Genomic DNA, 15,996 nt, shown 5'->3' on the forward strand with positions numbered 1-15,996 from the left:
TTCTCCCTCCCTGGTCCCCCTTTTCATTTGTTTTCGGGATAAAGAAGGGAGTACAAGTAAGCAGTACATCTTTGTATTTATCCGCTAACATCTGTGACGAAAATGCTAATGGGGGATGTTTAGATATGCGGGGGGAAATAACGTTGCTTCGCTAGCTAGACATTGTGCTAGAAAAGCTAATCTAACCCCATTCTGCGAATCAACCTCGAGACAAGTCGGGATAAGACCAGGTCAGTAGCTGGAAATAGTTTTACAGTACATATGATAACGAGAAGTATATCGGTTGTGCTGTTTTCTACAAAAAAAACGAATACGCTGTTGGAAAAAACTAGCGAGGGAATTTTATGAAGGAGCAGCCTTGGGTGTTTTTTTTCCCCCTTTGGAAAGGCGACCGTCTTGGTGCTTACTAGCTTGTTTAGCCTATCTTGCTAATGAATGTGTGTTTATTGTTTTACAAGCAGACGTTGTGGAATTCAATCATTGGACTTGATTTAATCGCAAGAGAAATTAAAAATGCTTTGCTCAAATAGCTGGACATCTACGTGTTGTATTATCTTTATGTATGTGGATAACGCCAAACATTATAGCAGGTCGTTTAGTCGGTTTCAGAACAATGTGTAACTTCCGGCAATTTACTGTCAGATTATGATATCGCAACGTTTGGAACTAAAAGTAGTATTGTTTGCGATAACGCATATGAACAGAATATGTGTTTTTGTGTAACTATGCACAACCGGTGTCGCGAAATGTTAACGGCAAAATCAACCGGGCCTCTATCCAGCGCCATTTTGTTCCGTTCCCTCATAAAATTGCCAAAATTACAAGGCTTGAATGAACCAAATAAGGACGAGGAAAGCTCAAGGGGAACCGGTGAACGTGTGCTTTGCAAGAAGGACCACTTGTCTAGTTGGGACAGCTCAAAGTGTTAGCCCGAGTGTTGAAATGCGTTATGAAACAGCAACGCAGCCCCCCTCCCCAATGCGAACATGGATGGCCTGCCAGTTAGCTCCGGCTAGCATCACTACTTTAACTAAATCACGTTCAATCCAAGTTGTTTTGTCGATTAATGGGTTATTTTTGTCCTTATCAAAATTGACTGCTGCTTCTGCGTTGCACTGACAACTGCGTCGAGAGAGGAACTCTGGAATATTATTAGATAAGGCCTCGATGTTGCAGATAGTGCATGGCTTTGTGCAGTGCGAGGCTGCTAGCCCCTTTAATCCCATATAGTTGACCAGTCGTCCACGACCTAATTTTCTAATCTCATCTGGCCATTTACGAACGGCACATGCATTCGGGGACACCATCTACGGTGTTTTTTGTTGTGTATTAAGGTGTAAACATCACACACACTATAGGGATAGTTGGGCAAAATTGTGTATAATGTGCTGCAAATAGATTGTTGGGTTGAGTAGTTTTTTTTTTGATCAAGTGGCGTTTGGATGATACTCCGATGTAGTTGCTTTAATAAAAAATTATAGGTGCATTATAGGTGACTTAAATTTGAAGTTAACAAAGTGAGGTTTTGTTTCACTCATGATCTACTGTGAGACCTTGACTTTGTTCGACAAAGTGCAAATTATATGTCCCTTTTCAAGTTAATGACAATTCCATGAAATCTTTCAAGCCTCCGTGTGCTTCCTTGTGAGGATGTTGGATACCATGGGACGTTTAATAGACATACAAACACAAAAGGAGAGTTTCATAACTAAGTGACTACACACACACCGGTGACGGGAAAGTCATTTCAGTGGTGAACACTACCTCAATTTATGCACGTTTCAGTCGACAAACGAGCTCACTGAACCCATTTAGTTAGAAAATTTGAGGTTCCACTGTATTCGCTATGAACAAAGCAAAGCCCTGTTGCGTTCATCCCTATGCTAATATAAACAAAAAATCTTTGCAATTATGATTCCAAATTAATACAAACTACTTTCAGCCACTTCTCCATCTAGCGGTATGTTCCCGTACCATTGTTTTTGTCAGCATTATAAAAATAACCTGTCTCATAAATCCTGTTAAATGCAGAATGAATGGTGCAGTGGTGATGAGATACGCAGTAAAATATGTCCTGGGATTTAGTTGCATTGATGCCTAGCAGCTGTCAAACAAGGTACAGAGGAAAACATTTGTGTTTCCATAGTAGCCACCCCCCGCCCCCTTGTCCATTTTCAATCAATTGATTAAATGAAATGTTTTTAAACTAGCTGTCTTTTATTCTATACTCTATGAAACTAGACAGAACCATTCCATATTTAAAATAAGGTAGAAGAAAAGTAACAGGCTGTTTTGGGGAGTGGTAACCTGTTTTACCATAAGCTCTATTTTAACTGTGAAAGATCTTTTTAAAACTTATAAGAAATTGTGCTTTAGCATACATACATAACATGCATACGTTAGAACTGCAAACAAGCTTATGTTCTATGTTATGTCTCTGATCGAGCGTCACTGTGTTTTTGGTAAGTCAAAATAAAAAAATACAATATTTAGTATAGTGACGATTTAAATATAATAAAAATATCGCCTGCATGGTCTGATGTGAATCCTTTCAAGGAATGGCAGAAGAAAATTGGGGTTGCTGTACATCATACAAACACGCTCACAAATGTAGGTGGATGGATAGATAGATGCATGGATGGATAGATGGATAGATAGATAGATAGATAGATAGATAGATAGATAGATAGATAGATAGATAGATAGATAGATAGATAGATAGATAGATAGATAGATAGATAGATAGATAGATAGATAGAATTGAATTAGCATTGGCCCCGTTTTATCACTAATTCATCGGCTAATTTTCCAAGTATTTTCAGTGAATTGTTAAGCAATGTGTTGCTGTAATAGAATTGCCTTGTGTAACATATTGCCGTATCTGTGTTTCCCCCCCAGTCTCAGGGCTCACCATACTCGATGAGCGGACAGCGCAATGTCAGAGCGCTCTGGGCAAACTGCAAAGGGGAAGGAAGGCAAAACCAAGTATGCGTCTCTCAACCTGTTTGATACATACAAAGGAAAGAGCCTTGAAACACAAAAGCCTATTGGTGAGTATCTTGATATGTGTGTGTTTTTTTTTATTTATTTTGGGGGGTGTCATTATTCTATAGCCTAAATCAGTGTGTGGTGAAAATTCCATCCCAAATATGATTTCCTGTTTGTGGCCTCACCTAACATATGACCTCCTTTGACACCCGTATCAGTTCCCCCCCGCCATGGCTTGCAGTCTCTCGGTAAAGTTGCCTCTGCCCGGCGTATGCCACCCCCTGCCAATTTGCCAAGTCTGAAGGCAGAGAATAAAGGCAACGATCCCAACGTCTCACTCGTTCCCAAAGACGGCACAGGATGGGCAAGCAAACAGGAACAAGCGGACCCAAAGAGGTAAATTATGCCTGTGTGTGCTATATGCATTTTTAAATGTGTGTATATATCAGACCAAAATGACCATTTTCGAGAAAAGCGCAAACATTTTACAACGAACAAATGCAATATTTGAAGCATGGCAAAAAAATGACAATTTTGCCCACCAACCAAGGGAATTTCTTTTCACAAATACAGTTGCATTTCAGTGATGGAATTAATGGTTTTGTGGCCCCCAGATCCCCGCCTTTTTTTTCATACTTTTTTCTCATTTGTCATTCTCAACCCTGACATATCCAGGGATGCATCTGGGCTGCGGCATTTCCGTACCGAAGCATAATTTTAATATTCATTTTTTATGTTATTTTTTTCAGTACCGATGCATCGTCAGCACCGCAGCAGGAACCGCAGCAGCCTGTGGCTTCACAGACGCCTGCACCGACCCGCCCGAGAACCCCGCCAGCTTTAGAGGTGCCAACGGTCACAGTAAGAGCATTTGTATTCCCAATAGATTAGTTTGTATGGTTGATATGTACCTTATTTTGTGCTGTGTGGTGTGTTTCTGTGTGTGTATCCTGCTCAGGCTACGGCTCCAGCTCCAACCCAGGCCGTAGGGGTAAGGTCCTGGGCACAGGCCAGTGTTACACATGGAGTACAAGGGGATGGTGAGTCACACGTCGTCTTGAATAGTAAGCCTTTTATCTTAATCACTGTGTGATTTTGCTTAATTGCATTCCTGCTTTGTTTCTTTTTTTCCCCCCGCAGGTGGAAGGGGATTAAACCTACCGTCGCCATTCTCTCGCGAGGAATTTCCCACCCTGCAGGCGGCTGGCGACCAGGACAAAGCTGGCAAAGAACAGGGCACTGCAGATCAGTGGTATGGGCCCGGACCAAGCCTCCGCCCCCAGAGTAAGTGATGGTTTTTGTTCATCTTTAAGAAATTGTGTGTTAGGAGGACAGTAAATATTCTCTCATGAGGAATTCTTCCTTAATCTGGAAAAAAAATAGTTTGTATACCTTTTTTTATGAAAGAATAATGGCAAAGATCCATTCGCTACAACGGAAATTCCGATATGTGGAACACGGAATTACAATCCATGCAAAATTGTGTAATTTCATGCTCGATATACGGGGGGGAAAAGTTGTCAGTGCCGCCATTTTTCTTGCCGGTGACGCAGTAGCGGCTACCTGCGCAAAGGATAATGGCAAATCCCCATGTTATCCACATTTCAAAATTAGTGTAGTGTAGTGTAGCAGTTGTATTAGGTAGTTCTCGTCAGCAAGTTCTGTAATCATGGTATCCAAACGTAAGAGAGTCGTTATGAGCATAGAAGAAAGAGTGAAGTGTATTTAACTGAGTGAATAAGGATATTTACCATTTACCAAATTCATACTAATAAAAGAAATACTCAAAGTAGGCAAAACTCAAGTGTATGACGCCATGAAAACACTAAGAAGGCATTATGCAACAGTACAACGTACAAAGAAGCAAACTACTTTCATATTGTGTTCTATTTTTTCAACATGTACTCTATTGTTAGGTTTATGCACAATATATTTTGCTATCTTATAACTTGTTTTGTTATATATGTTGATCACATTATATATTTATTGATATGTTTATACAGCACATGTGTTACACCACGCATTTCTTTACAGGTGTATCAGAAAGCCTTTAATAGTCCCACGATGGGCAAATTTGCAGTCCACAGCAGCAATTTGAAAGGGGAAAAAACAAAAACTGTACATAGTGCAAGGGGGTGTGAGGTGAAAAGATAAAAAACAAAAACATTACATAGTTGAAGTACAAGAAAAGCATATTAATATCTGTAGCTGTATTGCATCAACATAAGGTGATACAATATACAGCACACGCACAATCGTATGAGATAATACTTACCTTATTGAGAATTTGTCATTTTAATTCTGTCCCACCCGCGTAGACGTTACAAGCTGGCGGGACGGTGGGGGCCGAGGCATGGCGCCCACCCTCTCCGGGGAGGGGGCAGCAGAGGGTGGCAGCAGCGGGGCTTTGCTGATGGACGGGGCAGCCGGGATCCCGCTTCAGAACTCGCAGTCCCACATGCCACCTAGGAACCCTCCCGCAGGCAGCCCCGCCTTGCCCCTTCCTCAGCCTCCCGTGGGGCCTGGGTTCCCTCAATTCCGAGGGATCATGCCTCCATTTGTAAGTTTGATCTTTTGTTTTCTTGGGTTCAAGAAAATGTCGTTTCCATATTTACATTTCACGGGTCGTGTGACGAGTGCGCCATAGCTTTTTTTCATCTCACTCTCTCCCTCTCTCTTTATCTCCTAGATGTATCCACCATATTTACCCTTCCCGGCAAATTATGGTCCTCAAGGGCCCTACAGGTTTCCACCACCCGGTGAAGGTCCAGCTGCAAGGTACTTACTTGTGTGTACCCAGTTGGAAAGCTAATTCAAAGCAGACTGTATAGATAAAAGAGCTTTGTCCTATCTCTCTCAGGTTCTCTCGGTCCCAGGTTGGTCCAGATAGCAGGCCTCAGCTTCTCACCCGAGATGCAGGCGGGGAGGTGGTCAAGCGACCCTCCATCCTGAAGCAGAATGACCTCAAGGAGCTCGATGAGTTGGACCACGATGGAGATGAAGGCTGGGCAGGTCTGATCTCACTTATTAATAATTTTCGACGAACAGATTTTTGTTTTTGGAGATTTTGGAACCTTGGTGTAGATTTAAAAGTATTTCGAGGAAACCTGTTAACTCATTTTGTTTTGACTTAGAAATTGTACAGGCGTTTATTGTGTGCACACAAATAAAGGGTCCATTTGTCCAATTGCTGCTTGGAATAATGATTAGTCTTATTTTGTTTTAACAGGGGCACACGAGGAGATTGATTACTCCGCCAAATTGAAGTTCAGCGACGACGAAGGAGACGACGAGGGGGACGAGGACGCAACGGAGAGCAAGAATGACTCCAAGTCAGTTTGTGACCAAAATAATAGCAAATTTGGTTGTGGTTTGAAACTATTTTTTTTTTTTTAATCTGTTAGTGAGCAGCAGAAATCTCAAGAGGCCCCTTCTGCAACTTCATGCTCTCGAGCCTCCGACAGCAGTGGAGAGAGCCGCCACAGCCCTCCCTCCAACCCTGAGGATGGCCTACAGACTCTCTCCGTCAAGCCAGGGTGGACTGAGGGGAGCCAAGGAGCATCATCCAACCACCAGGTAAATAGATCTTTGTTTAGGTTAGTGGCAAAATAAAAATAAAAAAAATAGGGCCCAATTAACAAGAATTACACATTTAAATTCCCTGTCCGTTTTTTGGGGTATGGATGTCGGCATACCTGCATATTAATAGTGTAAGGCTTGACAGAAATATGTTCTCCACTTTATTTTTTTTCATAGATTTAACGGCTTCAATATTTAATAATGCAAAGATCTAAAGGTGAAAAGAATCCTGACTATGATGATTATAATTTTTCCCACTTTGTTCAGGACCGTTCGCACAACCAGGGTGCATCAATGGGTTGCGGAAAAGTAGGCCACCCCCAGCATCAACCGGCCGCAGGAGGACCAACCCCTCCTCCCCAATCCGGATTGCTGGTCCACGGGGTCCCAGGGGACGACGAGGACGAGACGTGGCGTCAGCGCAGGAAGCAATCTTCCACTGAGATCTCCGCCGCCGTAGAGCGAGCCCGTCGGCGCCGCGAGGAGGAAGAACGGCGCATGGAAGAAGAGAGACGCGCGGCCTGTGCAGAAAAGTTGAAAAAGCTGGATGAGAAGCAACAGCAGCAGCAACAGCAAAGCAGCAACGTGGGAGGGAGCGGCGGCAGCAAGACACCCAGCCTCGATGGGAATTCGACAGCGGCCACCGCTGGCTGTCCCAGTCCATCTTTGTCGGCCTCTGCATCTTCTCCCAACATCAGCCAGCCGCCTTCACCGTGCGTCGACACCGAAGAGTCTCCTGTGCTGCCAATGCAGTCCAGCGCAGGGCTTGTCGTAAGCGACAGACAGCGGGCGAACAGCAACAGTAGTTACGACTCAAACACAGGTACATCACGTGATGCATTCTAAAGACCGGTCTGAATCATTATTTTGGACATCTGAGAAAGGGCAAAAACCTTACCTAAACCACTTTCTTTGCCCTTTAGATGTCCAGCATGGTCCTCAGCCAGCTATGACACAGCCGCCTGCATTGGAAGTACCTTCACCAGTCGACAAAGAGGAAACTGCCTGCACTCCTCACATACGCACAGGAAGTGGAGGTGAAAGAGGGGCCGAACCAGTGAAGCCCGAAAGCATTGGAGGAGGATCAAGCCGTCAAGCAATCGTTCCTCCGGGTCAGGGTTACTCCAAGTACCAAAAGTCCCTCCCACCTCGTTTTCAGAGGCAGCAGCAGGTACGGAAATGACCGTGGGAATTGATTTTTATAAATGCACTATTGTCTGTTTAGCCACAGATGAAACCATGCACGTTTTATGACCAAAGATCAGGATTACATAACATCAATAAAGAAATAATAGATGTCATTCTCACTCTACCTTCTCAAAAATGATAAATGATTTTCCTGAAAAACCCAAAAGCATGATGATACACTGGGAGCAACCATGTTGGAAATGACCAAAACAAAACTGTAGACGAGAGGCATGATCATGCACCAGATGGCAGAATACATGTATTTGATCATATACAAAAGTTTGGTAAGATATCGGTCTCAGAAACTCGCATATCAAATATGATACAAACGGCACCATTACAGAACAAAATCAGCCACCCTATGTCGCGTTTAACAGTAAACGGCAACAAGTGAAGAAAATGATGATTATAACGCGAACGACGCTTGTCTTGACTTTGCTTAGGAGCAGCTGTTGAAGCAGCAGCAGCAGTGGCAACAGCAGCATAACCAGGCATCCCAAAGCCAGATTTCTCCTCAACCCCAAGCACCGCAGGGTCCTTCGCCAGTATCAACACCCCAACCAGGACCTGGACCTAAGCAGGGCGGACCACTATATCAACCCGGCAACTTAGTTCGTCCACTTCCGATGAATTTTGATCCACGCTGGATGATGATGCCCTATATGGATCCTCGCATGATTCAGGGCCGCCCGCCTATGGACTTTTACTCCACTGGGATGCATCCGTCAGGTAGGGAAATGTTTAAAATACAGTGATACCTCGTTTACGAACGCTTTAGCTAACAAAGGTTTTGCCTTTACAATTATTGAATTTGTGAGAATATAATCTTGGCATACAAACTAGTTTTCGGGAAACATACATGGCGCCACTACTTTTCCACACACCCTTTCTCTGAGTGCATACGTGGTTTGCTATCGAGTGGATACTTTTGCTTTTTTTTTGGGGACCGAAAAAGACCCCACCATAAACCAGTGTTAAGCCAAAGATGACACAAAAGAAAATTACGGTCGAGCAGAAGAAAGAGATCATCGAAAAACACAAACGAGGTATGCGTTTGTGTGACTTAGCGTCCCAGTATCAGTACGCTAAGTTGCCCATTGCTATGTGTGGCTAAGGGTGTTTCTGTGTTGTCTCAGCATCGGTCTCAGGCAATAGAAAAGGTTGAAAAACTTCTGTTGATTTGGATTAACGAAAAGCAGCTAGCAGGGGTCAGTGTGAGTGAGTGTATTAATGCCGAGAAAGCACAGCAACTTCCCTCGGATATCATCAAGAGGCAACTACATCAATGACCATCACAAAGGTAACTAAAACGACTTTATTATATAGTACAGTTTATTTCTTTAATTACAATACAATGGCACATTTAGTATACATAAAATAAGGTATATTTTGTGTAGTTTTAAGGCTTATTTAGTAGAAAATTATGTTTTATGGAGACTTGGGAATGGATTATTCTCATTTTAATGGTTTCTTATGGGAAATAAATGTTCGGCAGACGAACATTTTGCCTTACACACACTTTCTGGGAAGCAATTAAGTGCGTGAGCTGAAGTATCACTGGATATCCGTTTGGATCATTTTAGCGATGTCATTAAAGCAATTTTAATCATCAGGGCTGATTGGACGTGAGCGGTCTGATTCGGGCGGATCTGGATCAGATCCCTTTGATCGTCAACAACAGCATCCAGGGCACCCTCATCGTGTCACTCCCCCGAATGATCCCAAATTGGCTTGGGGGCCTGAGGTATTTCCTGGCGGAGGAGAAGGTTGCGGTATAAATCCCCCTCTGAGGCAGAGGCAGACGTCAGAGGAGGAGGATGTAACCAAAGGGCCAAGGTATGGGGTGGAGTTCTGATAGAATTCCTTCGATTCTATTGGATGTCATTTTTCATGTAGTAATTTAACAATCCTATCATCCCATCTGGTTCATTTTTGTTGTTTCAGGAGTGACACTCCCCCACACCGCCTACGAGAAGGTGGATTGGGTCCCATCAAGCAGCCCAACGCAAGTTCCGGGCCGTCGAACCAGACGCCGCCGCCTCTTAACGCGCCGGCCAGCAGCCACCCACCTCATCACTACATGAGCGGGCGGGGCAACTATAATAATTTTTCCGATCAAGGTGCAAGGATGACATCGCACCATCAACAACAAAGAGGTGGTGAAAGGGGAACCCACTCCCACGGCTTCACCAATCAAGATGATGTCCAAGCTCGGGGACCTCAGTCGGGCCAGCTGTGGGGGGCGCCGCCGCACCCTCATTACGATCGCAACGGCCGCGCAGACCCGCACCCGAATGTGGAAGGCAACTCCCACCTCCACCACCATGCAAACCATCACCCTCAACAGCATCACTACACTGTCCAATCACATAAGGTGGAGAACAGAGTCACCGAGGGCCCTCTGAAGAAGACCAACCCGTCTCCGCCGCTTCACCAGCCCTCACTCTCATCCTCGTGCTCCTCATCTTCATCTTCTGCTTCTCACAAGGAAGATGGCGGCGTCAAGGCTACTTTGCATCATCATCATTCTCACAGGGAAGGCGAAGCTGGCGCAGTGCAAAATCTCGGCGAAAGAAGTAGCGGCGGTCATGTCAAACATGAGAAAACAGGCTCTGGATACGCGCCGCACGCTTCCGTGACCTCGAGCCCACCACCCGCTCAACATGGAAGTCACCCTCCGACCCAACACCATTCGCATCCGAGGTCAAACCAAAGAGGGGTGCGGGATCATAAAACCGAGACCCATTGGGGTCCTCGACCCGGTAGCGTCAATGCGGGCGGCAGAAGGGGCAACAACGCAGGAAGTGGGAACAATTCCCGTGGCGGTGATGAAGCTCACGCTCCATCGGAGCACAAGGCCGCCAGCCAGGCCGGACCCAACAAAAGGGCGGGTCCGATTAAGAAGCCGATGACGAAAGAGATTAAGAAAGAGGGAGACGTTGACGCGGGAGAGAAATCAAACCACGGCTTTGTCAAGGATAAAGAGAAGGATGGTGGCCAAGCTAGCTCGATAAAGCAGGATGCCTCTTCTTCACAGAACGCGTCAGCTCCATCTGGGAAAGAAGACCCTCCAGTGATAATAAAACCCCGGAACGGCGGCAAAGAACGTCCATCAGGAGGTGGCGGCGGCGGCGGGTCGGGGAGAGCCCCCAAAGACGCAGATTCCTGCGGATTTCCAGGATCCTCGTCTCGGAGGGACAGAGACCGTTCCTTTGAGAGAAGAGCCGGCAATTCCCAGAATCACGCCGTCTCCAACAAAGCCCCCAGAGGCAACCGCGGGCGAGGCGGAGAGTTTTACGGCCGCGGTCGCGGTTACAGGGGCACCTACACGGCCGCCGCCGGCCCGGGCGTCGCCAACCGCGGCAGAATGGCCGGCAGGAGCGGCCGAGACTATCGCGCCGCCGCCGTCGCCGCCGTCGCCCACCACCATCACGATTCAAAAGCCGAGGGACTCGGCGGCCGCCATGGCCAAGACCGACCCCGACCCCGTCACAACCCGGCCAGGGCCAGGAATCGAAGCGAGACGCGCAGCGAGGGCTCCGAATACGAGGAAATCCCCAAGAGGAGACGAGAGAGGGGCTCCGAGACGGGCAGCGAGAGCGCAGCGAGCTCGGACAAGGATGACGCCCACAAAAGCAACGCCAAGAACGGCTTCGACAACACCGCGCCTCCAAGAGGCTCACAGGCTCGAGTTTTTACCCCCAGGGGGGTGCCGTCAAGGAGGGGCCGGGGCGGCGGCGGCGGAGGAGGTGGAGGTAGCATCTACAGGAATAGCGGCCATGTTGGAGGACCGGCCGGGGGGTCCACCGCCAGAGGGTCCGCCAGTTCAGCTTCTCACGGGGGTCCTTCAAGGCAGACGAACTCTGCGCGAAGGCAGCAGGCCCCGACGCAAACCTCGGGGCACAAAGACTCGGGCAGGGGCGGGCCTCCTTTGGACAAGAAGGACAAGATGGCCGACGGAAATCAAGCTCACGGATCCAATGCACCCCAGACTGCGGCGCCGTCCACTCAAACGTCCGCCGATAGCGGAACGGCTCCAAACCAACAAGCTTCGACCAACCCGACGCCAAATTCGGCCCCCGTCGCCGTAAACCGCGGATTCCCCCCCGGCGGATTTGAGCGACCCAAGCGTCGCCGTCACATGCGTTTCCAGCATCAGCAAGACAAGCCGCCGCGCTTCCGCAGGCTGAAGGAACGAGAGAACGCGGCGCGGATCAACGGCGGCGGAGTGGGCGTGATCGGGGGTGGGAGGCCCTCCTCGCCTTCCGTCAACTCGCTTCAGGACAGTAACGGAACCGCCGTCGCCACCGCGCTGATTAATAATGCGCAGAACGCCAACCATAGCGCCACGCTAACGGCTAATAACAACAACAACAATGGCGGCGGCGGGCACCTCGGCAACTCAAACAGCCACCACCATCAGCACTTCAACCAGGGCGGCGCAGGCCCCGCCCACCACCGCAGCCACGGAGCCAAATCCCCGGATTTCACCAACCAGAACTCGGACCAAGCCAACGAGGAATGGGAAACGGCCTCCGAAAGCAGCGACTTCACCGAGTTCCGAGACAAAGATGGAGGAGGGAAGCCGTTTTCTTCGCACCATCATCACCACTTCGGGAAGGGCGGCGGCGGCGGCGGGGAGGCGGCGGCGAGCGCGACATTGCGGGGAAGGAGCCTCAAGCCAATAAAAGAAGCTTTTCAAGCCAACGTCCCGGCATGGAAAGGCAAAACCGGAGGGTGAACGTCGGAGGAGGCGGCGGCAGAGGCCCTCGAGGTCCACCCGGCGGCGGCGGCGGCGGGACGGGAAACGGTGGCGGCAACCGTGGAGAAAAACGAGGCAACTGGCCCTCCCCTAAAAATAGGAAGTGATTGGGATATTTAAAAAAAAAAAAAAAAATACAAACATTTCGGCCGAACTGCACTCACTTTCAACCTCTTCTGTTTTTAAACCCACGTTTTGATGATTACATGTTTACCCCCGCCCCCCTTGACATATTTGTGCATCGTACAGTAAAATGGAGACGGAATTCCCACTCCTGGGTCAACTTTCTCCCCCTTTTGCATCGTCCTTCCTCGTACACGTTCTCTATTGGGTTTATGTCTGACTATCCATTGTACCGTTTCCTGTTCCTCTTTCCCTTCCACAAACCAAAAACAAATGGCTCCAACACTCATGTCGCGCTACAACAAAAGTGCACATTTTAACTTAATTCACGTAAGCTACGCATCAAAATGACATCATCAAAACACGTCGCGTGGATGTGAAATAATTGTGAGATGGAATTTAGTTAAATATTCAATTGGGCAAACTTTTCGAATCATGCACCCTTTTGTGTTTATTTCTACTACATTTTTTTGGTGGTGTCCACTTCTTACACTGCTTTTCCCCTTTTACAAACGACGGGGGGATTAGCTCAGATTTAGCCTCATAAGAACGTTAGCAGTGTATCATTAAAAATTCTAAAAAAAAAATCAATTTGAACCACACGAGAGTTGTTATGCGTGTTTTTTTTTGTTTGTTTGTTTGTGAAAAAAAAAAGCCCTTACGAATTCTTATTTTTACATTTTCTGTCTCTCCCAGCTATGAATTTTCCAGTTTTCCTGCACAGAAACTTTGCTCGCACCCCGTGTACTCTAATTCCTGTTCTACATCTCTAGTTTCTTCTTTTTATATCATCATCCTGTTGCTTGTGTAGGCGCTGTTTGTTTGTTTTTTTTTCTATGTCAACATGCTTTAAAACTTCATTTCGATCCACCGTTTTTTTTTTTTTTTTTTCATTGTAAAGGAAATAAAGGCTTTCTTTAGCCTTACCGTAGCATCATTTGCAGGATTTCTGCACACCCCAAAAAATAACCCCCAATGGACATCAAAGTTCCTTTTTGTTCCACTATTTGGCTAATCTGACTATTTATTTATTACTTGACAGCTTTTTTTTTTTATTTTCAACATTCTCTCCTCTGATATTTGCATTTTTTTTTAATTGAATAATTCTTTTTTTCTTCCATTTCAAGTGTGTTCAATGTATGTTTTATCGAGGAGTAAGCAAGTTAAAGAAGGAACAACAAAAGGTCACAAATTGTCAATTGATAACATTAGAAACGCTTCAGATTGGCTTTTATGAACTAACAAGCACTCCGGTTAAATATATTGAGGGGGGGCGGGGGGTAAAAAAAAAAACATGTTTTCCTTTTCAAATGTATTTTTTTTTTCATGTCATCAAGCAAAGTTATATGTGATACAACAAAAGACAGGTACTCTGTCTGGGCCCAGAGTACAAAGATATAAATTTGAGTATTACATTTCCTCTGCTATCGTGCATGTTGTGATGCAACCTGTGCTATTATTACCATTTTGGGGACTTTTCACTACAACAAAGACTAGCAGGAAAAATGGCTTATCTGACGGGAATGGTATTATTTTTGTTTTCAAAGTACTCTCAGGATGGCTGATGGGGGCGGGGGGGGGGGGGGGGGGGGTCTCAGCTGTTACGGATCACAAAATATTCAACCAACCAGGATTGGATTTGTTCAAGAAATATTCAATTTGGAACACTTGTTGTCTATGCGGTTCGACAACCCGGTGGACTTAATTCCTCTGCATCAATTCAACTGCTGTAAGTTGGGGTTTTTGTTTGTTTACTGACAGTTAACAATTCAACATGTTGTGCGAGTTGGGCATTTTTTTTTTTTTTTTGGGGGGGGGGGGGTGATTTGTAAGCGTGTGAGAATTGTTTGACGTATGTATGTTTTTTTTTTCTGGTATCTGTTGTAAAATGGGAACGACGAGCACTTTCTGCCTTGTTTCCCACCCACCTCTCACCTCCCAACACTTGATTGAACCAATGTCATCAAAAGCTGCTGCTTTCAAGAAGTATTTAGCTCTGCCTAAATACAGTACATCAAAACACACGGTGAGGGGAATCGCCGTTTTTCTTTTTTTTTTTTTTTGCGTTGAATACAGTACATAAGCGGGCAAAAAAAAGCCATGCATCTTCTTTCCACGAGAACTTAAAAAGAGCATGAATACACAACCAATGTGTGCGGCGGCCTGCCTTGCCTGTCACTGGTTTTTCTGCATCGCTGGCTGTACTATGAAGAGTCCTTCAATCTCCTCCTTAACTCTTTGATATTGATGTGCACATTATTGTATGTACCCACGCTTCGAGAATTGAAAAAAAAAAGTAGTGTATGGAAATTACTCAAAAAGATTGTACTGTTTCAAGCATTACCAAGGTACCTGCAGTGGTCCATTATGTTTTAGAAGTTATGGTTTTTATTAACGGAGCCGTAATATATGCACATGTATGTATATTGGTATGTTTAAGTTTTTTTGTCAACCCCAACTTACATTCCCACCAACAAATGTTGCCATTTTTAGTTCAAGGGAGCAATGTACAAGCAGAGAAGTGTCTTATTATAATAAAGTTATAAAGAGAAGGCAAAGTAAAATAAACTACTTTTGATTGAATGGAAATATGGAGTTAGATGTCTTATTACTTGTGTTTTTATCTTTTTTTTTTTGTGCAGGTCGGACATGTTTGATTAGAGGACAGCCGAAAAATCCCTTCAAATGACTTATACTGAGTGTATCTTACAAAGATTCCACCACATATAGCTATATTTTACGTTTTAAGTATCACCCTGAATATTCAGGTAGTCTTGTTTTCAAGTTGGTGACGATTTATGACGTCACGTCAGGAACGCCCCTGACCGAGAAAGCGATACACAATGCATTTTGGGTACTTTGTTTGGTCTGAAAACTTCGTGTTGATCCGTGTTGATGGCGAAATTAGAAGGAAAAAACATAACGCGATGGTGAATCGTTGTGTTGCACCAGGACTACTATTTGATACTAGTTGACAGAAATTCCCAGCAGACAAATCAGCCCATTTCCAACGGAGCTTGGGCGCCATCTTGTGCATTTTCTGGGACGCTACATTTCAGTCCAAATGCCTCAAAATGATACAGAATGACTTTTTTAATCGATTGCAAACATTTATGCTTTCCTCTAAACTATTTGAATCATATTCATAACTGGATGCGTAACAAGAAAGCATTTTCTCCGAATTTGAAGCCATTGTTTTGATTCGAGAGCAAGGCAAGATGTCTTGGCGTGACGTCACGAACAAGGGGGCGCGACCTTCTAAAACTCGCCATCTCCGACGTCATTTTGAAGTAGTTTTGGGACACTAACTCATTTTTATTGGTGTTTTGCATTTGACTAAAATATCAGCCTGCGCG

At 45.5% G+C, this 15,996-nt stretch overlaps 1 protein-coding gene across 1 annotated transcript; it reads left to right on the forward strand.

Annotated features, from left to right (window-relative positions):
- The first annotated feature begins 72 nt into the window (after window positions 1-72).
- prrc2a (proline-rich coiled-coil 2A) lies at window positions 73-15,229 on the forward strand. The gene is given in 17 exon segments (XM_089023464.1): window positions 73-230; window positions 2,899-3,050; window positions 3,207-3,384; window positions 3,738-3,849; window positions 3,947-4,028; window positions 4,129-4,272; window positions 5,307-5,548; window positions 5,678-5,766; window positions 5,849-6,000; window positions 6,218-6,320; window positions 6,393-6,564; window positions 6,835-7,390; window positions 7,491-7,738; window positions 8,199-8,484; window positions 9,369-9,591; window positions 9,700-12,391; window positions 12,394-15,229. Coding segments are annotated over 16 exon segments (5,625 nt in total). The 5' UTR covers window positions 73-230; window positions 2,899-2,935; the 3' UTR covers window positions 12,625-15,229.
- The last annotated feature ends 767 nt before the right edge of the window (window positions 15,230-15,996 follow it).

The sequence above is a fragment of the Hippocampus bargibanti genome, linkage group LG20 (genome assembly GCF_051943395.1).
Source record: "Hippocampus bargibanti isolate YZ-2025 linkage group LG20, ASM5194339v1, whole genome shotgun sequence".
In the NCBI taxonomy this organism is placed as follows: Eukaryota; Metazoa; Chordata; class Actinopteri; order Syngnathiformes; family Syngnathidae; genus Hippocampus; species Hippocampus bargibanti.